Genomic DNA, 24,099 nt, shown 5'->3' on the forward strand with positions numbered 1-24,099 from the left:
CTGTATCAGAGGCAGCAGCATGGGGCGCTAGGCGGGAACTGGTCCGCAGCAGCCCCTGGCTGGGATTGTGGGGTGTGTCAGCTCCCAGACACAGCACAAGCCAGAACAGAGCTGGGCTGCCTGCCTGCCTGACTCCTAATACACTTTAAATGCAGAGCTGCAATAGGGATAGGTTCTGGACCTGATGTGAGCCAGGACTGAGCTGGGTTGCTGGTCAGCCTGCTTAAAAAATGTACTGGCAAGGGAGTGGGGAGGGAAATGCGTGAAGTCTATAGCATTAACCTATAAGCTTTTGCTTTCAGTTAATCAACTACACTATTACATCTTTACCCTAAACACCAAGACAACATAGGAGTTGGAGGGAAGAGTCTTGTGGCTGAAGACAAAGGTTCAGTGCCTGGCTTGTTCAGACTTCATGGCGTGGCATTAAGTGTTTCACTTAAACTTAATCAGCAAACGTTGGTCAACATTGATTTCGCTATACATTTATAAGCTGGCAAAAATATGCCTATTGATGGTCAAAATGTATGGATTGGTAAAGTAAGCAAAATGCTGCTTAAGAACTTACTAGAGTTTGATTTAAGGACATTTACTGTTTATTCTGACAAGTGAATTTACTAGTGTCTATATAATGGTTACAAAGCATCAACTGTTTGAATTTCAACATCTGTTCCATTATATCATTGCCTGACACCTCTATAATTTTATGCAAATCATAAAATTGCTCTTGAATATTTTAAAAACATCATTATTCAATAATAAACCCCCCCACAAAAATCAGTGTCTTCCAAAGGAAGTTACTTGTATTAGTACTGAATTGCATTCCTTAGATTGGGAAACCAAGAACTGGTTTTACTCTTCTGTGCACTAGTCCCAAAATGCTGCCTCTAGGGAATTACACTGCAATAGAGCAGGGGTGGGCAAATACTAGTTCACGTGCTGGATCTGGTCCACCAGGGTTAGCCTTTGGCAAGCCCTACACAGCCATATTTACCTGCCCCTCTGTAGGTATGGGGGACTTGCAGCACCTTGGCTGCAGATAGCTGTTCCCAGCCAATGGGAGCTGCAATTGCTTGTGCCTGTGGAGGTGCAGGTAAAGATAGCAGCGGCCCACTAGCTAACCCTGGTTGAACTGCTGCTGTTTTATTGCTCGTCCTTGCAGTAGAGTAGTAAACTGAAGTTTTAAATGAAATGCAAAAACTACAGTCTCTATTTGATTCATATATTTGATTAAATTGAATTAACACAGAATTTTTTTTTTTTTAGGTGTCTTGGCTGGACCAGTTGTTGATCCACATGTAACAGCAGTTTGGGGGAAGAATGTCACACTGAAATGCATAATTGAAATAAATGAAACAATAACACAAATCTCATGGGAGAAGATACATGGTAAAAGTACACGGACCATTGCTGTTCATCATCCTGAATATGGGTTTTCTGTTCAAGGAGAATACCAAGGAAGAGTGTCATTTAAGAACTACTCACTTACTGATGCAACTATCATCCTAAACAATATAAGCTTCTCTGATTCCGGAGAATATGTATGCAAAGCAGTTACATTCCCACTAGGAAATGCTCAGTCATCAACAACTGTAACAGTATTAGGTATGTTTATGTCTTAATTTTATTTTTCATCCTCCCCCCCCCCCCCCCCCCCCCCAGGAAAAAAAAGGAAAACAAATTTTATAGGACTTGGCAATAGGCATACTTAACGTGCTGTAGATTCACACCCAAGTTTGCCACACACTATCTTGCCACATACGGCTTGGCTGTGTTTACCTTCCTATAGTACTTTGAAAATTCAGTAGTGGGGTTTGACAGATGGCTGTTTGAAATATTGGTAGTAGGTTCCAGCTTCTTAAGCAAGTGTTGAAGCATCTTAGAGCCTTTTGTGAATATTAACTTAGTCTGCAAACTCAAGTTTATTTGATGAATCCTTTTGGCTGACATGGAATTAATCTACACTATGCAGCTTCTAGCGACACATGGGTATCACATAGCCTTGTTGCTGAAAGCCAGGCAGCATATCCACTGTTTGCTGGCTCTTTTGCTGACAAAATACACCCCCTCTTCTTCTACCCATCCCAACAAGCAGTGTTTGCTTTTATTGGCAGAAGAGGGCTCCTGCCAACAAAGCACTATTTATGGTGGCACTTTCTGAGGCAAAACAATTTTTTAAATAGGTGGAAAGGAATTGGCATAGCTGATTGTTAAAAATAGTCATTCTGTTGACTGTGTGGATGTATCCTTAGAAGACCACACCACGCAGCAGTATTCGTTAATCCATTAGAAGCTGCTTGCTTGCCCTCCCCCTCCTTTTTTTTCCCCTAGAAGTAGCCATATCGTCGAGGACTACAAGCTTTTTATTTCCTAGTCTTTCTTAGTGATTTGGGGTGGATTTATGTATTTTAAATAAAATCAAATTTCTGTCCACTACTCAAACGTAAAAAGGGTATTTGGACTTCAAAAAATTAAAACCAAAAAGGTAATATAGTTTGGCTTAAGGTGCAAGATGGAGAAAGTAGACATTGACTGACTGAATTAATATATTGGGCATTGCTTACTGAATGAAGAGATTCTCTGATGGCTTATGATATGCTAACATGAAATTGCTGTACTTCAGATGTATGAGAAATATGTACTAAAATAGTGCAATTTAATTAAACTTTCACATACTAGTACAGTTTGAACCTCTGTAATCCGGGACTCCCTGGTCCGGCAACGTGTGTCTGGCAGGACCATAAATACTCCAGGACTAGCAAATCCCATCGGAGGGCTGGCGGCTGGTCTCGCTTCTGCTGGGCTGCCTGGTGTGCTACAACTAGGCAGACAGGCAAAACCATTGAAGATGACCAGCATGGCCAGGGGCCCATTGTGCTGGAAGTGGGGCTGCCCAGTGGGGCCAGGAAGAAGGTGGGGGGGATGGGCAGGGCAGTGAATCTGGCAGCAAGGGAAAGATGGCCAGGAGGCTGGTGGCTGGTCCAGAGCTGGGGTGAGCTGGTACCAGGGGAGCCAGATATGACCTCCCCTGGTCTGACAAAATTCCTCATTTGGGACATGTCAGATCCTGAGTGTGCCAGACCAGCAGTGTCCAACCTGTCTGTTTAAAATGAACTGTTTCCACTGGATGGGAGAAATGTCATTTATACGCTTGAAGTTTCAGAAATTCAGAATTAAGCTAAAGGAAGACAACAATTTAACAAAGATTGTCCTGAAATATTGAATAAATATTATACATAGCTGTTGATTTCAACAGAAAAATCAGTATGCAATTTAAAGGAATGCTGTTAAGGATATTTAGGTGTCTTGATATGATGAGATACCAAATGTCTGTCTAAGAATGTTTTGATGGATAAATAAGTAAATTGCTGTCTGCTATTTTTTTTTAAAAGATCCTTAATGGTTCATTAAAGGATTAGGGAGGGAAGTCTAACAACTATGAAGTAATTATTTGTTTTCAAAAAATGACTGCAGGTTGAACTTTTCTAGTTCAGCAGCCTTGGGAGCTAACCAGTGCCGAACCAGATGATTTGCTGAACCATAGGAGGTCAATGTTGTCTAGCAGCATGACCAATACTTGAACTGCTTACTGGGCTCTTGGAATACATTTAGGAGTAAATTAGAACTAAACAGCACAGAACACTGAGAGCCAGGACTAGTAGCTGTATACAAACTTTATGGTACCGTGGGAAAATGCGGCCATACCTATGGTAAGTGAATATCTGGCTCACTAAAATCATGCTGGACCATAGATGTTGCTGGACTAGAGTGCTGGGTTAGAGAGGTTCAATCTATATTGATACTTGTACTAAAAACTTAATTGGGCCTTTGTATTACTAATTAATACTTATGTTTTCCTACTTGTTGGATGTTAATGACATCCAAAATGGTTAAAATGAGCGTAGTTGACAAATTACTAACTTTAACTAAAATGCTGACTAGAGATACCTTAATGGGGGAAAAATAAGGATAGAAAACTGTCACCGTCTGAAGTGAGGCAATTCATTGTTTCCATTCTGTAATAAATTTTGCCTTCGCCTATAGCAGTGGTCTCCAACCTTTTTACACCCAAGATCACTTTTTAAATGACACAACAAGCCAAGATCTACTGCCCCATCCTTCCCCCAAGACCCCACCCCTTCCTTGAAGCCCCGCCCTCTCTATTCTCCTCTCCATTACTTGCTATCCCCAACCCTTACACTGTTGCCTCCCCCCCCCCCCCCATTCTTCTGTAGGAAGAGGTTTTTCCAACATTTGGCCTGTCTAGACTGAACCAAATGTCAGAAAAAAACCCTTCTTTTGGAAGCCCCCTTATTCCTCGTGGAAAGATGAATACAGGGGTTACTAAAGGAACATGTTTGCTCTTCTGCTAAAAAAAAAAAAAAAGCGGAAGAACGAACACATCCCTGAATGCAGAAGAGTTTTTCTGGGATATCTCTGGAATTGATAACCTGGGTTGAGACAGGATGTGTAGGCTCTGGGGTGGGAATGAGGGATTTGGGTGTGGGTAGGGGTGAGAGGTGCAAGCTCTGGGAGGAAATCAGGATGCAGGAAGAGGTGGAGACGGGGACGCTGGCTCGGGGGAGAGGGCTCCAGGCCGGGCAGTGTTGAGGTCAGATGGAGGGTTGGGGTACTAAGCAAGCCACACACTTGTGGATGTGATGGTGTAGGAATTTGGGTTGGGGTATGTGAGGGGCTCAGGGCAAGGGGTTCCAGTGTATGATAGGCTCAGATCTAAAGTCTGGGAGAAAAGGGGGTGCGGAGTGTTATGCTGTGGCTAGATGGGGGCTTGTTGGCTAGGCTTCGTTTTTAAATAAAATACTGTGTCAAACACAAAGTTTCTGCATTGTCTTTCTTTATGAGAAAAGTGGGGAACCTGTTTTGAGTCAGGGGTCACTAACCCACAGAAAAGTCAGTTGGGGGCCGCACAAGTGAGATGCAAAAAAAAACCTCCTCCAACCCCCCCCAAGCCTCCGTAATGTGTCCCCAACTGAGCAGGGGACACGGTACTGGGGAAGGGTGCTAGTGGGTGCTGGGGCAAGGGACAGGGTGCCAGTGGGGGGCAGGGTTCTATGGCTTGGGGCAGGGGAGAGGGAACAGGGTGCCTGGAGAGCAGGGGACAGGGTTCTGCAACAGGATGCAGGGGACAGAGTGCCACCCCCTGGCCCCAGGATCTCCTTCCCCGCCCCCCCTGTGGAAGAGGGAAGCCCTGTCGTGACCCCCCTCCACCCCCCCGGACCTAACTTCCCCCTCCTCCCTCCGGCCTGACTCACGGGGAGCAGGGAAGCCTGTGCATGTGCCCCCTCTGGGTGGGGTTTGACCCCCTTCCTCCCCTTGCGGAGGATGGGAGTCCCGTTCCGTGCTTCCTCCAGGGCTGGCGTGAGCCTCGTGCGGAGCAGGGAAGCCACTGTGCATGCCCCCTCCAGGGCCGACTCCCCCGTCCCGCGGAGCAGGAAGCCTGCGTATGCTCCCCTCCTCCCACAGAGAAGGCAAGTCCCAGCGCATGCCTCTGTGGACTCCCCTGGTAAGCTCCTGACATGCCACAGACCTGGGGCAAGGAAGCAGCCAGTGCATTTCCAGAACCCCTGGAAATGATGCACAGCTCAGGACTTTGGTCCACCCACTGGGAAGCCGCCACTACCTCCATTATCGCTGGAGGTAGGTAGTGGGGCTTCTTGGGGCTGGGGGGAAATTGGGAGCCCGGAACTCCTCACGATCGACTGGTTGAGGCCTCGCAATCGACGGGTTGGTGACCATGGGCCTATAGCAACTTAAAAAAAAAAAACCTTCAGCTGTACTTAAGCAAAACAAAACTATTTGAAACCTCTATTGAGAAGTTCTTGAAAATAGCTGGCTCATTTCTTTAAACGTTTTAAGCAATGGTGTGTTTCATTACCCACAGATATATCATAACAATGACTGTAACACTGCTCATGAATTAAATTTGAGTTGGTATTTGTCTGCTAGCTACTCCACAAGCACGGAAAGTCCTAGAACTGCTTCTGTGAAATATGAACTATTGTGTTGTCTTTTAAGCATGAAAGTTCAAATCCAAGCTGGAGAAAATAGCAACATGTGGGGTTTTTTTAAGTTAAAGAATTACTTTAAAAGTGTGAATGGGTAAAGTATTTCACTGTAAGGCATGACAGAGGTGCTTGTCGGCTGCAGATACCTATAAAATGAGGAATGAGACTCGCTTGAAAAAATGGTTGGATATGAATTAACTGTTGGTAGTGAGGGCAATCAGGAGGGCCTTGGCCTTCAAACTGTCACTGTAAGGACCAGACAAGTAGTTTATAGATGGTTGTGTGGCTGGAATAGAAAATTTCCAGGGCTACAATATCAGGAAGAATGATGCATCTTTTGAGTTTAGACCTGACACAGGCCATGCTACATTTGGACTATAACCTGTGGGCAGCTTTGAGAGGCGTGTGTACGTGGAATAATATATTGTGTAAACCTTAAATTACAGTGCTTTGTTGCTATTTGTTAGGTGAGTTAGTTACATTGCACTGTAAGCACCTCAAGCCTGTCTCTCAGTTATGATCTAGTTGGTATCAGAGACCTGGTGGGATAATACACGATTGAAATATTGGCATTGCAGGGTACAACCTACTCAGGAGGGATAGGCGGGGGAAAAAGTGGGAAGGTGTTGCCGTATCTATTAAAAATGTATACACTTGGACAGAGGTTGAGATGGACATAGGAGACAGACAGGTTGAGCATCTCGTGGGTAGGTTAAAAGGGGTAAAAACCCAAGGGTGACGTCCTGCTAGGGGTCTACTACAGACCATGTACTGAGGTAGAAGACATAAGTTGGGAAACTAACACAGCATAGCACATAAGATCGAATAAGTTCTTGAACTGCATTAGAGACCATTTTTTTTGACAGTTGAGAAATCTACGAGGGGGGAAGCTGTTCTAGATTAGATTTTAACAAATAGGGAGGAACTGGTTGGAAATTGGAAGGCAACTTGGGTGAAAGTGATCACTAATTCATAGAGTTCATTGTAATAAGGAATGGTAGATGGAAGAAGAGCAAAATAGACAATAGATTTCAGGAGGGCGGACTTCAGTAAACTCAGAGCTGGTAGGTAAGGTCCCATGGGAAGCAAAACTAAAAGGAAAAACAACTGAAGAGTTGGCAGTTTTTCAGAGGGACACTATTAAAGGCCCAAAAGCAAACTATTCCACTGCGGAGGAAGGATAGAGAAAATATGGCAAAAGACCACCTTGCTTAACCAGGAGAACTTGCATGATCTAAGAATAGAGAAGGAGTCATAAAAAGTGGAAACTAGGTCAAATTCCAAAGGATGAATGTAAGCAAACACAAGTATGTAGGGGCAAGATTAGAAAGGCAAAGGCACAAAAAGAGCTCAGTCTAGCTAGAGACACAAAGGGTAACAAGACACTCTACAAATACATGAGAAGCAAGAGGAAGACCAAGGACAGGGCAGGCCCGGTGCTCAGTGAGAAGGGAGAAACAATAACAGGAAACTTGGAAATGGCAGAGATGCTTAACGACTTCTTTGTTTCGGTCTTCACCAAGAAGTTTGGTTAAGGGATGCTTAACATAATGAATGCTAGTGGAAGTGTGGTAGGTCTAGAAGTTTAAAATAAAGAATGAGTTAAAAATTACTTAGAAAAGTTAGATGTCTGCAAGTCACCAGGTCCTGATTAAATGCTTCCTAAAATATTCAAGGAGCTGATTGTGGAGGTATCTGTGCCTTTAGCTATATTTGAAAAATCATGGAAGTCGGAGAGTTGCCAGAAGACTGGAAAAGGGCAAATGTAGTGCCCGTCTCTAAAAAGGGAAACAAGAAGAACCCAGGAAACTACAGACGACTCAGTTTAACTTCTATGTCAGAAAAGATAACGGAACAGGTAATTAAGAAATTCATCTGGAAGAAAATAAGGTGATAAGTAAAAGCCAGCATGGATGTGTAAAGAACAAATCATGCCAAACCAATCTGATAGCTTTCTTTGGTAGTGTGAAAGGGTGGGGTAACATTTCACTCTGCCGAGGCCAAGCTCAGACCCCTGACTTTCCCCTGCTTGGGGGTCTCCAGTTTATTCTTCCCCCTCAAGCAGTTCGTGCAACCCTTGGGTTGTCCAATAGTCTTTTCTGCTCGTACCCACTCTCGGCAGGAGGGGTAGGGGGACCCGGATCTGCTGTCTCTCACTGGTCGCAGCCCAGGGAGACAGGTTTAATCGGGTTCCTGTCTGGGTGACTGGGACTCCTGCTGTAACTCGTCAGCCCACGGGCCCTGACAGGGGAACCCCACCCTGAGCTACTTCCTACCCTGGCTCCACCCAGAGAATGCTGAGCATCCTCCCAGTAGTCGTCTCTGCATGCGTTGGCTGTACGTGGAGGTCACCAAAACCCCTCCCGATTGGAGGATCCAACCTCCCCGTTTGCCCGCTCATTTCTCTTTTGTATCTCCCACTCTGCTCCTGCTGCCTGCTCCTTCCTGTGACACCCCATCGGTGTGCTCCTAGGCTCTGCCTCCCCCTCCATTATGTCATCCGTGTCGGGGCTATATCATGGCTGCTGTGCCCTGCCCTGGGGGCTGTGGTGCCATGCCGCGCTGCTCAGCTGAGCCATGGCCTTTGAGCAAGCAGCGCAAGTGGTGGGCTATGCCCCACACTCCCCGTACAGTGTGGGCGCCAGGGCGTCCTGAGTGCAGGGTGGCAGTGCCCCATCCTAGGTAGGACAAGGGATAAGGGAGGAGCGGTGGACGTGGTATACCTAGACTTTAGTAAGGCATTTGATATGGTTTTGCATGACCTTTTTATCAATAAACTAGGCAAATAGAACTTAGATGGGGCTATTATAAGGTGGTTATCCAGCCAGTTATGAACCCATTCTCAGAGTAGTTATTAATGGTTCAGAGTCATGCTGGAAGGACATAACAAGTGGGGTTCCGCAGAGGTCTGTTTTGGGACCAGTTCTGTTCAGTAGCTTCCTCAATTATTTAGATGATGGCATAGAGGGTGCAATTATTAAGTTGGAAGATGGTGCTAAGCCGGGAGAGGTTGCAAGAGTGGAGGATAGTCAAAATGATCTGGATAAACTGGAGGAATGGCCTGAGGCAAATAGAATGAAGCTTAATAAGGACAAGCAAAGTATTACACTTAGAAAGGAACAATCCGTTTCACACGTACAGAATGGAAGTGTCTGTCTAGGAAGGCATACTGCAGAAAGGGATCTAGGGATTATAGTGGAGCACAAGCTAAATATGAGTCAAGTGTGACACTGTTGCAAGAAAAGCAAACATGGTTCTGGGATGCATTAACAGGTGTGTTGTGAGCAAGACACAAGAAGTCATTCTTCTGCTCTACTCTGTGTGGATTAGGCCTCAGTCGGAGTATTGTGTCGAGTTCTGGGTACCACATTTCAAGAAAGATGTGGAAAAATTGGAGGTGGTCCAGAGAAGAACAAAAAATGTGATTAAAGGTCTAGAAAACATGAGCTGTGAGGCAAGGCTGAAGGAACTGGGCTTGTTTAGTTTGCAAAAGAGAAGACTGAGCGGGGACAGGATAGCATTTTTCAGGTATTTAAAAGGATGTCACAGGGCGGAAGGGGGGAAATTGTTTTCCTTGGCCTCTGATCGGACAAGAAGCAATGGGCTTAACCTGCAGTAAGGGAGGTTTAGTTTGGACATAAGGAAAAACTTCCTGTCAGGGTGGTGAAACACTGAAATTGCATAGGGAGTTTGTGGTATTTCCCTCACTGGAGAGATTCAAGAGCCGGTTAGACAGACATCTATCAGGGATGATCTAGACAGTGCTGGGTCCTGCAGTGAAGGCAGGGGACGACTTGATTTCTCGAGTTCCCTTCCAGTTCTGTGATTCAAGAATAAGTGCCACTTAAGTCTTGCTTATGTTTCCTTTTCTTCCTTGCGTTTCCTGTAGACTTCATATTGAGAAGGGTAGTTCCTAGCTTTAATCTTGATGGTTTCCTTGAGGATGAATGTTTTGCCTACCTGAAATGTTAGAAGGGTCTTCACACTTGGTAATATCCAGTTCATTTTAATTTCCGCTGTTTAGTTAAGAAAAAATCTCACTCAACTATCAGTAGTAGACAGATGAGAAAGTTTAGGAAGATGCTAAAAATATAAGTGATTTTTTTTAGAAAATAAGTGATAAGTATAAAAGGGAATAGTTTGTTCTTGGGCTGGCTATGCCTCTATGAAGATACATGCACTCCTACACCCACATATATAAATGGTCGTTGTCTGATCTCAATGAACAACAAATTCCAAATAAATTTTGTGTATATTTACTGCTTCAAGGGTTGTGTTGTCTTGTAGCATTTCTTCACCTCTTAAATGTGTATTATGGAAAGTACGGCTGTTAAGATTGAAGCAGACAGAAGCTGGGGAAACATATTAGCACATGGCCAAATAAGAACACCTTTGATATTTCAGATCTAGGAAGCAATAGTTATTTGAGTGGTATTCCACATGTGGGTTCACATGCAAGCTATATACAACATGTTCCTGAGTCTGCAATTTTTTCCCCTGCTGTATTAGACCTTCAAACCAATGGTAAAAGGGGTGGTGCAGGTCAAGACTACTCCACTTCCTCCTTATCTCCACAAGACCTCAGCCATATTCCTCCTTTGTTTCCCGAATTTATTTGTGTGTGTGTGTATATGTATATGTATATGTATATGTATATGTATATGTATATGTATTCATAGTTTAATGTAGTGTAGTGTGTCCCCTGACCAGGGAGGACACTAATCCCTTGTCACCTGGGAGCTATACCAAGGATCCCAGGCTTCAAGAACTGTCTCCTGTTCTTATTCCTTTTGAGTCAGTGACAAGCATCAGTAGTATCTCTATTGTCTGGGTGAGGTGCACGTTTTGATGAAATGCGGCATCTGTAAGGCCTTTCTACTCCAGGGCTAGAGAAGACTGAACTTCATCTCTGCAAGTTCCTGATGGAAGTAATGAACCCTCTAATGCACTTATTTCCTGGCTAAGAATACTGACCTGTTCAGTGGCCACCACTTACTTGTATTGTCCCTCTAAGTGCAAACTATTTGTCTGGAGCTGCCTGCACTGAAACCAGAGGACAATCGTCACCAAGAGAATAAGAAATACTCTCAAGGGTATAAGAGCAGACCAAGGTCCCTTCGGAATCTCAGTGGGCAACCTGCGGACTCTGGGACATACAGGAGATATTCCTATTGTGTACACTCCTCATAGGCCCATCCGTTCTTTTAGATGTTCCCATACCTGAGGATGAACTGCCTCCTGATTCAGGAGAAATCCCTTTCCCAACCATTGGACTGGGGCACTCTGGTACTGACAATTCTGGCGTTAGAACTGACATCTGACTCAGGTCATAGCCCCATCAACATCTTTATGGCTATGTACCAGCCTCGACATACAGCTGAGACACCCTTGGCTATGGAAACCCCTCCTGTCAAGAAGCTTGGTACTGTTTCCTTATGGGCCTTCCCAGACATATGGTCTCCTGTAGGGCCATGGGACCTCTACCAGAGCCAGCTGGTGCTGTAGCAAGGATCTTATTGCTTTTCAGCTTGCCAACAACCTCTGTTTGGTATACAGGGAAGAAGACCCAGAATTAGTACCACCAGTTGCAATTGAAGCCACCTCTTCACCAGATGAGGTGTTTATCCCTATACATTCCACTGGAGGAATTCCAGGACCCCCAACACAGTCTCTTAGACATCCTTCAACCACAGGGGGAGAGTCCATGTGGTCCTTCCTATAAATGATGTCTTGCTAGAATGGGCTCACATGGTTTGGCACACACTAGTGTATACCCCTATCATGAGAAGAGCCAAGATACACTACTTCATGAAGACCGGACGGATCAATTTTCCATTCACGCCCCTAGCCTTGAATGAATTGGTCATTCAGGTGGCTGTGGAATGGGTGCATCAGCCCTTGCAGAAGAATACCCCACACCAGATACGGGATCAAAAATTAGATTTCCTTGATACAAAGGTCATTTTCTAGACTCTTCTAGGGCTAAAATTCCACTTAGTCAGCAGAATCTGGTAATTAGCCAAGTACAATTTCATCCTGTTCAGTGGATTGGCAGAATTTAAGGACAAGTAGCCTGCAGATGACCAGCCTTGGTTCTAGGCCTTGGTGGATGAAGGGAAATGTGGCCCTCTAGGACATATTGGATACAGCTGACATTGCATCCAGTTCCTTGGCCACTGGACTCATGATGCACAGGGACTTGTGGCTACAGTCTCCTGGCTTTCCGAGGAAGGTCCAAAACACCATGAAGGATCTCCCTTGCAAAAAAGCCCGTCTTTTCAGTGATTAAATAACTGTATTTGCATTCTCTGGGATCCCTGTCAACCAACAATTTTCAAGAACTCCTTGCCTTTCCCATAGGGATCACCCTATATGCTTTCCCATTCCATCCTTTTTGCTTCAAGCACAGGAAGTGCCTTTCAAGGGCAAAAGCAGACAGAGGTCACCCTACTTAACTAATGAGCTCCTTTATTGTCACCAGATGAAGCTGTGATGCCTTTTCAACTTCTGGCAGTCTATGCCAAACAGTTTGAAGAGCTAATTAAACAAATTACCAACCAAGTCATTCAGGATGCATTTAGAATAGGTTGAGGAGTCCCCTCATAAGCTGTTAGACTTTATACCTGTAACATGACAGTCTTCTGTCAAGTGACATTGCCAGTAAATGAGACACACGGCACAGAGAAAATGGTGTGTCCAGTACTCGTCTCAACATCAACTTCCTGGATTGAAAAGCAGTGAGGAATGCTTGTACACACCTTATTCCCTTCCTCAGGGACCAGTCTGTCATGGTTATGAGACACAGTGCAGTCTTGGTGTTCCTACATAAATAGTGAACTGCAGGGTGAGGGCTGACATGGTGTGCTGAGCAGCCCTCTGTGATGAATCAGTAAAGTTATGTAATTGGTATAGAACCGTGGTGTCGAACATGCTAGCCACGTATGGCTATTTGGCTAGCTCTCTTGAGGACCTATAGTGGCTTCTGCTTCAGAACTGGTTGGACGCCATGGGTGTAGAATTAATCACGTTTCTTTTTTACATTCCAGGGAATGCATTTCTCACATGTTGGACAAATGTCTTCTGTATCTGTATAGACACCACTGCCCCTGAAGTTGCTGAAATGAGATCATACAGGTTAAAGTGTGGGTTCTTTGAGTAGTGTCCCCGAGGGTGCGCAACTCGAGGTGCTGGGCTCGTCCCGGCACTGCAAACTGAGAATCTACCATAGCAGTAGCCCTGTCAGCCTGTGCATGCGCTCCTGCTGTCTTGCGCTATTACAGCTGAGTGCGGGCTGGCTTGTCAGTTTCCTTCAACCATCCGTGACTGCTGACAGAGCTTAGGCACCCTCCCACTCCTAGCTGAGGAGAAAGGGAGATTAGTATTAGCAAATACTTGTTTTATAGTTCATTAGTGTTAGTGTAGTAGTTCTTAGAAGTTATAGTTGCGTTTATTTTAAAATAAACACCTTTTCTTTCTTGTATCTAGTTCAGTAGCCTTAACAAGCAGTTATGCCGGGATCTCCCGGTTTTAAGAAATGTGCTGAGTGCCAAGATGCCATGCCAGCTTTGGAGGGGCACTCATGTTGCATTAAATGTCTCTGGGATGGACATGTCCCCTTGAAGTGCGTCCACTGCACAAAGTTGACTGCGTACACCAGGCGCAACCGAGAGCTGAGGCTGAGGGTCTGATTATTTTACAAAGCCCTCCAGATCTCCGACATGTCTGCGCCGCTCTCTGGATTTCTTGTTTACTCACCCTCTTCCCAATTCCCTTGTCATGGACGCAGCACAACAGGTCCAAAACAGCATAGTCTAAGAATACCACAAATGACAAGGAGGCCAAACACCTAGATATTCTAGGCAGGAAAGGGTACTCTTCCACCACTTCAGCTTTAAAAATGTGTAATTATGCGGCTCTCCTGGCAAATCACGGTTTTGATAATTATTCAAAATTAATACCGCTTTTGGAACATTGACTGGACTCTAAATGCCAAATTCTAAAGGTGGTAATACAGGAGGGCTATACAACAGCCCGAACAGCATTGCAGATTGCTTTGGACACTGCCGATGCAGCGGCTTCTGCCACGGTGAATGCTGTAGTAATGCGTTGTGCGTCCTGGTTACATCAGCCTGCTGCCCCGAAGGATTTACTGAATAAAGTAGAGGACTTACCCTTCGATAGTCAGTTGTTCTTCTCTCAATCCACCAATCAGGTGTTCCACTCAGGTAAAGACTCCCATAAGATGTTGAGAACGGTGGGGATGTACATGCCTCCCTATAATAAGCAGAGACCTTTCTCTTACACCACATTCTGTACCAAACCATACGAGCAGCAGAGACCAAGGCAATGCCAACAGAAACTAAGACGACAACCTAACAAGGCACCTGGCCACCAGCAGGGGCGGCAGCAAGTTTGATGTGTCAATTGAGGGACTGCGTATCACCCCTTTGACAGGCTCTACACAGTCCGCAAGCTTTATTCCATCATTGGCTGAGGCCTTATTAACACCGTTGGTCTCTGATTTCCACTGAACGCTGGGTCAACAACATAGTTGCTACAGGATATTCCATCCCTTTCAACTCAATCCCTCCCCACTCTTCCTGTCCCTCTTCAGGGACTCCTCTCACAAGACTGTTCTACAGCAAGAGGTTTCTCGGCTACTTACCATAGGGGCAGTGGAGAGGGTACCCATTCAGTTCCGGGGGAAAGGTTTTTCCTCTTGGTACTTCCTCACCCAGAAGAAGTCAGGTTGGAGACCTATCCTGGACCTGTCAACTCAATCGTCACCTGCGGAAACCAATTCAAAATAGTTACATTAGCCTTTATAATCCCAGTTCTTGACAAAGGGGATTGGTTCGCATCTCTTGACTTGTAGGATGCCTATTTCCATATAACAATTCATCCGGCCCACAGGTGATTGCTTTGTTTTGTAGTAGGCGCGGAACATTACCAGTATTAGGTGTTACCCTTTGGTCTTTCATTGGTGCCAGGAGTGTTTACCTTCGACGTCTTTATCTCGATCTTCCTGTATCTCGACTACTGCCTATTAAAGGCCCCTACTTTCGATGAGGCTGCATGGGCAGTTGCTGCCACCACAGCGGTGTTTGAGGCTTTGGGGCTCATAATCAACTTCGACAAGTCGTCCCTGACGCCGAGTCACGATCTGGAATTTATTGGCGTGAGACTTGATGCATTGGGCGCAAGGGTATACCTGCCCACAGAGATTCGAGCTGATTCGAGATTTGGTCCAGAGTGTGTCAACTGCTCCCAAATCCCTCATTCTTACCTGCCTACAGCTGCTCAGGCATATGGCCGCCCTCACATATGTAGTGTCACATGCAAGTCTCCACCTATGCAGCCTCCAGCATTGGCTTTTCACTGTTTAGACACCAGGTGTACACAGCACGAACAGAACAGTCTATTCCCCCACATGTCAGGGCTTCGCTAACATGGTATGTCAAAAATTTATCAGGGGTCCCCTTTCACAGACAGCGACTTGTGACTTGCACATGCTCATGATGAAGATGTCATTCCTGCTGGCAATCACTTGAGCACACCGAATTAGTGAATTAGCAGCTCTAGCTGTCGACCCACCGTACACATTATTCTGAGCATGGGGCAGTGCTCAGTGTCCTCCCCCCACCCTTCCTTCCAAAGGTGAATTCTCCTTTTCATATAAACGTGCCCATAAACCTGCCAACATTTTACCCAAAACCACATTCTTCACCAGAAGACTCACTTCTACATATGCTCAAAGTCAGACAAGTGCTTGCCTTCTACCTGGACAGAATGCGTGCTTCCAGGAAGTCTCGGCGTCTTTTTATAGCCACCGCTGAGCGTTCGAAAGGCCAACAGCTCTCTGCACAGTGTATTTCCATCTTAATCGTCTCTTGCATCACAAGTTGTTACGCCCTATGGCATGAACCTTTACCAAGACGGCCTCTCATCCACTCCACCAGAGGCATGGCTGCATCCATTGCTTACTTTAGAGGTGTACCCTTGCAGGACGTACGCCATGCAGCAACTTGGTCATCTGCTCTTACCTTCGCCAGACACTTTGCTCTCGTGAAAATATTGAACGATTCAGTGGTGGCGCAAGCGGTTCTGGCCACAGTGCAGAGGCCATAAGTCCGAAGCACAAAGATAGCATTGGATCACTCCTGTGTACTCACCTCGAGTGGAGCATCCTCGGGGACACTACTCGACGAAGAGAGTTACTCAGCTTGTGCAGTAACATCTGTTCTTCAAGATGTCTCCCCCCGCCTCCCTCTCATGGGTGTTACACAACCCATCCTGCTCCCTGCTTCGGAGTTGTTTTATCTTTCAGACACTTCCAGTTGGGAAGAAACTGACAAGCCAGCCCGCGCTCAGCTGTAATGGCGCAAGACAGCAGGAGCGCATGCGCAGGCCGGCAGGGCTACTGCTATGGAAGATTCTCCATTTGTGGCGCCGGGACAAGCCCAGCACCTCTAGTGGAGCACCTACGGGGGGACACATCTTGAAGAACAGATGTTACAGTACAAGGTGAGTAACTCTCTGTTGTCCTAATTTCACCAACTTGGCCAAGGCCTTCCTTAAATTTTTTGTTTCACTTCTTGTCAGCTGTCATGCCTCCCCATCATTTCCCACTTGTTACCGCACAGTTCTGGGGACTCTTCCTCTTTGAGGTTGGCTCCTTGATGGTTCTTGGGGGAATAGGTGTTTATTACTGAACAGAGGTACAACAGCTCCTGTTAAACAAAGAAAGATATATCTAGCCGAGCTACCTTAAAGATAGAGGAAACTTAATCACTTTTGTTTGAACAGGTAGTTTTTATACCAATTCCCCTTTCTGCTGTTCTTGGAATTAATGAAGTCAGACCTTCTTTTGAGTTCTGTCAGAGTGCTGGTTGCAATTACAACTTTCCATTTACCAGTGGAGGGCTTTTCAGTACTTGACTACCCAAAAGTGGCAGGATTCATTTTAAAGAACTGATTGATTTATTTTCACAATTAAGAGCACCTACTCTAGTGTGAGGCTTGAACTTGGTACTTAACTGCTTCATGAAACTTGCATTTCATCCTCTAGCTAGTTTTCTGCTCCACTTACCTATTTAAATGGCATTACTTTTGCTCATGAATCAGATGGGGCAATAATGGTGGACCCCCTCCCTTCACAGTACTAAGGAAGAAGTTTCATTATAGCCTCATTCCAAATATTAGCCTAAAATGTTCGTTGATTTCTATGCTAATTACCGTACCCTCCTCTGTACATGTTGCTCCCTCTACCCATTCCCACTTCGTCCCCAAATTTCCCAGTAACACGAGTATAAGGAACAATCTGCGTTCCATACTATAAATGCTAGAAGGTTGTTAGCTTTGTACCAGGACAGAACCACATCATTTAGAAACCCCCTTTTTTTTTTTTTTTGGTGGATTGATCAGAATGATCTACATTTTTGCATCTAAAGACTTCAAGATCCTTTCTTGGGTATAGTCTAACCTGTTGGGACCAGAACATTAATGATCTCCTTTCTAGAGTAATTGTACACTCAGCTAGATTTCAGTCCGTTTCTATGGCACACTTGTCACCTAAATTTGCAAAGTCACAACTTGACCAACAGGCCAGTTTTTCCCAGGCATGCCTTGGTACATGCTTCCAGGTCAGATGGTGCTGTTTTTATCAGCACTCTTAGATCTGACTCTGAAATAGCTCCTTCGTCCTATGTGTACTGGTTGGCAATCACTTGAAGTGGAGTACCTATCAGGACACTGCTTCAGAGAGGAGAGGTTATTTTACTTTTACAGGAGTTCTTAGAGATGTCTTTATGTGCTCCACTGCTTGCCCTCTTTTCCCTCAGCTTTACAGTCTTGTCGTTTGGGACTTCGTGATAGGGAAGGAACTCAGAGCCATTTGCCTGTGCTGTTTGATGTATCCTTGGTACAGGACACGAGAGAGTCTGAAGCACATAAATGTCTTGAGCAGGTCCTATTACTGAAAATACCGAAGGCCGTAGACTTGTTTTCACTTTAGAAAAGATATGCAAATTTGGGTCAAATTTGCATATCTTCCAATTGCTTTTTTCGAAACTTACGTTTGAAAAAGTAGTTTAGACGCGGTTCTTTCGAGGGAAAAAAAACTCTTTTTCGAAAGAACCGTGTAAACCTGAATGGTTCTAAAGAAAAAGGGTCTTTTTCTCGAAAGAACCATGTCTAGACTTTCTTTTTTGAACTGAAGGTTTCAAAAAAAGCAATTGGAAGAAGATATGAAAATTCGAGATGTGCCTTAAGATGAACCTGAAGTGGAGTGCACGTAGTTGGATGCATTATTTAAGATACAGACAAAACTTTGGTTGTGGGTGACTTTATTCGCTAGGCAGATGTGTAACTGCACCTTACTTATATTACTAATATTTTAGATGTGTGCATCTGTCTGAGTCTTTGTTGAAGAACTTGTAAATGGGAAGAAGTAGGACCACCACACTTGGGATGCAGCTTCCTCTTATAACTCAAATCAAGGTCAGGATTTGGTTGTGCCAGGATAATGTGATGTGCCTGGAATTCGGTTGTTGCTCATTAAGAGGGATCTGGTAGGAGAGAGTTATACTCCAGAATGACCACAGGGGAGCAGCAAGAGGCTAGAGATGGGGACCAAGACAGCTATAATAATCCCATTGGGCAGCTATTCTACTCTATATGTTTCAAAGTTGATCTCTGTCTCTGTCCCTGCATCTGGATGAAATGAACCCTTCCCTCTGCTGTGTCTACTGTTGTTGCAGAGGCCATGGACGGGTGCATCTCATGTGGCCCCAAGCTGTTGCAGTGAGAGAGGGCAGAGGTTGTCTTCTCTCCCTGGGGCAGCCTGCATAATGAACCCCTCATCCCCAACCCCACCTCAGAACAACGATTTAAACTAAGGAAAACAAAACTTATTTAAGGATTCAAATGGTGTTGGGTAAATTTTCCAGTAAATAAAATAAATTGTGATACTTAAAAATTATCACTTTAAAATTAATACTAATTACAGTAAGATTTATTTTCTTTTAAATATACACTATGCAATAGAGATGCAATAGAGATGCTTCTGGACACCCAAGTTCGCAAAGTTGTGGGCTGTTGGATACTCTTCATTAATACCTTGCAGCATGGGAGTGAATTCAATCTCTTAATTGTAACTGGCTTAACATTCATAAGTCGTAATTTCCTTTTACTTTAAAAGTCTGATACATTGAAGAGAAGCCACTGAAGGTATGTGAGTTCAGCCTTCCTGAATGTCTTTGATTCGTAGGCATCTCTCAGGTCTTTCCTGATGATGTTTTTGCATGTTGATTCTTTGATAGCTATATTTAAAAGAGAGAGCTTAGTTCTGACTAGTAAAAATAATCTTTTAATGACTGGAGTATAATGTTGGAAGCCACACTGTTAACTAACAAAGAAAGCTGACTAAAGGACTTGTGTTCTGATTTAATAGCTTGTGGAGCAAGAATCTTCTTTAAATTCTTTGCTGTTTGAACGAAAAAAAACCCCAAAAACAAATAAAGCTAACCCCAAAAATCCTCCTGTGTACCTATGAAACGAGCTAGGTGACAGCACTTCAGGTACAGAACAGAGATCTTCGTTCTAAAAAGACACTGGTGCAGGAGACAGGTAGTTGTTCTCAGAGTCTATATGAATTGAAAATGAATAGCATGGGTGGGAAAACTGTGCAGCTGCTAGCCATACATGGCAATTGACAGGTACTATATATGCTGCTCCTGTTCATCTAAACTGGGTTTAACCCACCAAAGCTCGTGTTCCTGTATATTTACGTTAGTCTCTAGGGGTGTGTCTAGACCAGTGTTTCTCAATCTTCTTTTGCTCATGGCTCCCTTCTGAGCCTCATTTATCATATACCTAGCAGTTAAGTTTGGGTGGCCCCCTCAAACGTACTGTGCCCCCATATGTTCTGTCTTTTCTATGTGGCCCCCTTGAAGTAAGGCATGGCCCCCTGCGGAGCCATATGCCCCATGTTGAGAACCACTTCTAGATTACAGGGTTTTTTCAAAAAGTGGCCTTTTTTCGAAAAAACTTCACCTGCATCTAGACTGCTGGCCACGTTCTTTCGAAAGTAAATCGAAATAATGCAGCAGTTTTTTTTTCGACCGCAGAAAACCTCATTTTATGAGGAAGAATGCCTTTTTTTGAAAGTGCTCTTTTGAAAAAAGGTGCTATGTTAATGCAAACTGTTCTTTTGGAAGTACTGGTTGTAGTCTAGACACTTTTTCAGTGTCTCTTTTTGAAAGAGGCTTGCAGTCTAGATGTAGCCTAGGGGTACATCTAGACTACATCCTTTTTTCGAAAGGAGAGACAAAAATTACTACTGAATTTGCATATCTTCCGATTGCTTTTTCGAAAGCTCTTTTTTCCAAAAAGAAAGCAGTTTAGATACAGTTCTTCTTTTAAACAAAAACCCTTTTTCGAAAGAACCCTGCACACCACATTTTTTGAGGAAGCAAGGTTCTTTCGAGAGGTTTTTTTTTTTTTTTTTTTTTTTTCCAAAAGAACCACATCTAAACACCTTTCTTTTTTTGGAAAAAAGCTTTCGAAAAAGCAATGGGAAGATATGCAAACTAGCACCAAATTTGCATGTCTCCTTTCAAAAAAAGAATGTAGTCTAGATGTATCCTAGGGTGCCACAGGATCACTTGTTGGTTGGTTTGTCACTCTTTCCTTCAGAGACTTAAGATAACAATTGCAGTATTTGGGCAGTGCAGAACCCTTGACTTTTAAAAAATAAGCTGTACTAAATTCAAGGTTGCTTGAGTCCCTCATCGTATTCTGTACTGTTTGTGGACCCCTCTCCACCCACACCCATAAGTCCATGGTACATAATATGTACCTTGTGCCAGCTAGAAATTGTTGACACATCTGCACCAGATGGAGTCCTCTGTCAGGACAGACATGCCTAAAGTTGTAAAGATTGTTTTAGGGGGAACAAAAGGGAAAATGTACTCTTTCCAAGTAGATTAAGGCTGAAATACAAGCTCTGAAACTACAACCTGGAATTCGCCTAACTAGGTGCTTGAATTCACTTGTTGAGAAATGTTAAACTTGGGCTGACTTCAGAAGGTCTTGTAAACTGAACATCGCTGAAAATACATCCATGGAAGACGAAAGCTTAGAATAGTATGGTTTTCGTACGAGAAGGGCAATTGAAATGCTGAAGAAGTCAGGCCTTTACACTACACGATTGGAACTTTAAACATGAAGATAGGCATTGATTTTTTTTTTTTTGTTATCTTGGAGTACATTAATGCTATCCTATATTACCGTCATGGACTAGTCTGATATATTAAAGGAAGCGCTAAAATTGTCTATACACAAATGCCATTGTATGCAAAGCTTAAAAATTATTTCCTAAAGCTTATCAATTCAAATATTTTAGCTTTAGTACAACAGGGAGGACAATCAAACTTCGATTTGAAGTTGAGCGAATTGGTGAAAGTGCAAATGGCCAAGGTTTATGTTCAATTGATTTTTAGCAATAAAGGAAGACTGTGGTCTAGGGGACAGGCCAAATATTGGAAAAACCTCTTCCTAAAGAAGAATTGAAAAAGAAGCAGCAGTGTAGCCATACTCTGAGACTGTATATAGGCTGGGGATAGCAAGTGATGGAGAGGAGGAGAGAACAGAGGGTGGGGCTTCAAGGAAGGGGTGGGGTCTTGAGGAAAGGATGGGGGAGTAGATCTTGGCTTGTTCTGACATTTAAAAAGTAAAATGCTTTTAAAAGCTGCAGTAGAGCTTTACACAAATCACACTTACATTCAGTTTTGTATCGTACTTTATGGTTAAAGTATTTTAAAAATCTGAATAATATGAACTACAGAATTAAGTAAACGTGTTTAAAAAAATATAGAATATTCTTCCAGTTCAAAAAAAATCACACCCAATGTAAACCCACTAAATGTAGTGTAAAGGTAAATATTTAGTTGAAGTTCACATGTATTTAATGGCTAGCAACCAATGAACATCAGCCTTTCCTTTAGGGGAAAATAGCATATACTAATGCAAAGTAATATGAAAACAAATTATTTAAACTAAGGTTTCCTGCCTGTGGATTAAAATTCAAATTGTATCACTTGATTTTTTTTTTTTTTAATAAATCCATATCGGCAGTGTGCAGGACTGGGATACCAGAGATTTCAATTGTCTAAATTAGTTTTAGGTATCTGTTGTTGTCAACTTTACCTGATGACTAACATATTGCCTTTGAGAATGTGTTAGTAGATGTAAACTATTGAGATAGAATGTAGAAAATGAGGTTAAATGAAACTTTCCTGTCTTGACTGAAAACTTACTTACTTCAACTTTTTGTTTCAATAGTTGAACCCATTGTGAGCCTAACAAAGGGACCAAACTCTTTAATAGATGGTGAAAATCAGACAGTAGCAGCCATTTGTACAGCAGCCACTGGAAAACCTGCTGCAGTTATTGATTGGGAAGGAGATCTTGGAGAAATGGAATCCAGTTCTACTTCATTTCTAAATGAAACTGTAACAGTTGTCAGTCAGTACAAACTGAAACCCACCAAATTTGCCAGAGGAAGACGCATAACCTGTGTTGTGAGGCATCCAGCTTTGGAAAAGGAGATGAGATATCCTTACTTGTTGGACATACAATGTAAGTATATAGCAAGTTAGCTACTGCTTTCACAACTGTTCTGTCATATTACAACTAGTCCATGAAGAGTTGAAGTGAGTTGACCAAGGACACTCAGCAGGCCATTGGCCAACCAGGGAGTAGGCCCCAAAGTTTGTAGCTTGCAGCTATTGATACATTCTTTTGTTCTCTCACACTGAATATTAGGCCTCATGCAGTAATCGGTTCTATCAAAAATATTTACCATCAGTTAGTAGATCATGACATAAACACTTAACCTAAATAGAATTTTCAGTAAATGTAAAGAACTGCTTCTTTTAATGCTTTCCCACTTTTAATCAATTTGGTGTATTTTGGGCTTGCAGGAAGTAACATTTAAACTTAATTACTGATTTTGCCATCAGCCATCTTGAGAAATACTTGAATAAATAAGCTTAAGGTCTGAGAGAACAATATTACTGTCAATGGCAAACTTGGAATCAGGACATTTTTGAAATATTAAAGGACTAAATTTATGATCAACTACTCTAATCAATACACAATTTCCCATCAGATAAACCCTCTCTTTAAAGAACTCTTAAAAATCTTGTTTACAAATACCTTCTATTGAATTGATGAACTTTTAACAATTTCAGAGCAGTCTATATTAGAGGATTGGCTGATTAGCATGTGTTTAATTGTATTGGGGAAAAATAGAATGTTAAATCTTTTCACTAATACTAGTTAGAAATAAGTTAACTTTGACGTCTTCCAGAAAAAATTTATAAAAAAGGTATGGACTTCATACTCATGACCAACTTGCTTAGTATTCTTATAAAATTGTTCAGAGTATGAATAGAAAAGCAGTTTTGCTTAGTTCTTTGTTTTTAATAACCATCTTAAACTGAGTCCTAGATTTCTACACTTGAATCTGATTAGATTATTTTAATGGATTATTCATAAATACAAGAAAAAGAAGCAAGTTGTGAGAACTGTAAATACTCCATCCAGACCCTGTGCCCCGATATACAAATAATGATCTAAACTATCATGACTTTAAAAAAAAAAAATTACAAATAGTATTCAGTTCATCTTGACTTTATAAGGCAATCCTGTTGAGAGAAACCACAAGTTTTTTTACACTGCTGCTACCTATATATCATTTGCACTAGTGCACAGTCTGGAGAGGGGTGAAAAAAGGTTCATCCTAACAATTGATAGTGCTGAAGAGAGATGGGCATAACAAGAAAATTGCCAGTCTCTCTGTTGCATAACCTTTTTGGGCTAGCCCAGTAGCAATAATAAATATCCATTATATGACTCAAATAAATTAACACTAAATTATGTAAGAGTGGGAAAGATTTGGCTTCTGTGAGAAGAGGGATGTATTTAAAGTTTTGCTCTTGTTTCCTCCCCCCTCCCTTCCCCCCCCCCCCCCCCCCCTTGCTTCCCAACTTTTGCTGCCTGTTTGGAGGAA

At 43.2% G+C, this 24,099-nt stretch overlaps 1 protein-coding gene across 2 annotated transcripts in view; it reads left to right on the forward strand.

The window, feature by feature from the left end:
- The window catches only part of NECTIN3 (nectin cell adhesion molecule 3), a 132,735-nt gene that overhangs the window by 36,889 nt on the left and 71,747 nt on the right, over positions 1-24,099 (forward strand). For both annotated transcript variants that reach the window (XM_075908478.1, XM_075908472.1), the window contains exons 2-3: positions 1,267-1,605; positions 22,368-22,664. In XM_075908478.1, coding sequence (XP_075764593.1) covers positions 1,267-1,605; positions 22,368-22,664 — 636 coding nt within the window. The remainder of the gene's footprint in view (positions 1-1,266; positions 1,606-22,367; positions 22,665-24,099) is intronic.

Source organism: Pelodiscus sinensis, chromosome 1 (genome assembly GCF_049634645.1).
Source record: "Pelodiscus sinensis isolate JC-2024 chromosome 1, ASM4963464v1, whole genome shotgun sequence".
NCBI classification, from domain to species: Eukaryota; Metazoa; Chordata; order Testudines; family Trionychidae; genus Pelodiscus; species Pelodiscus sinensis.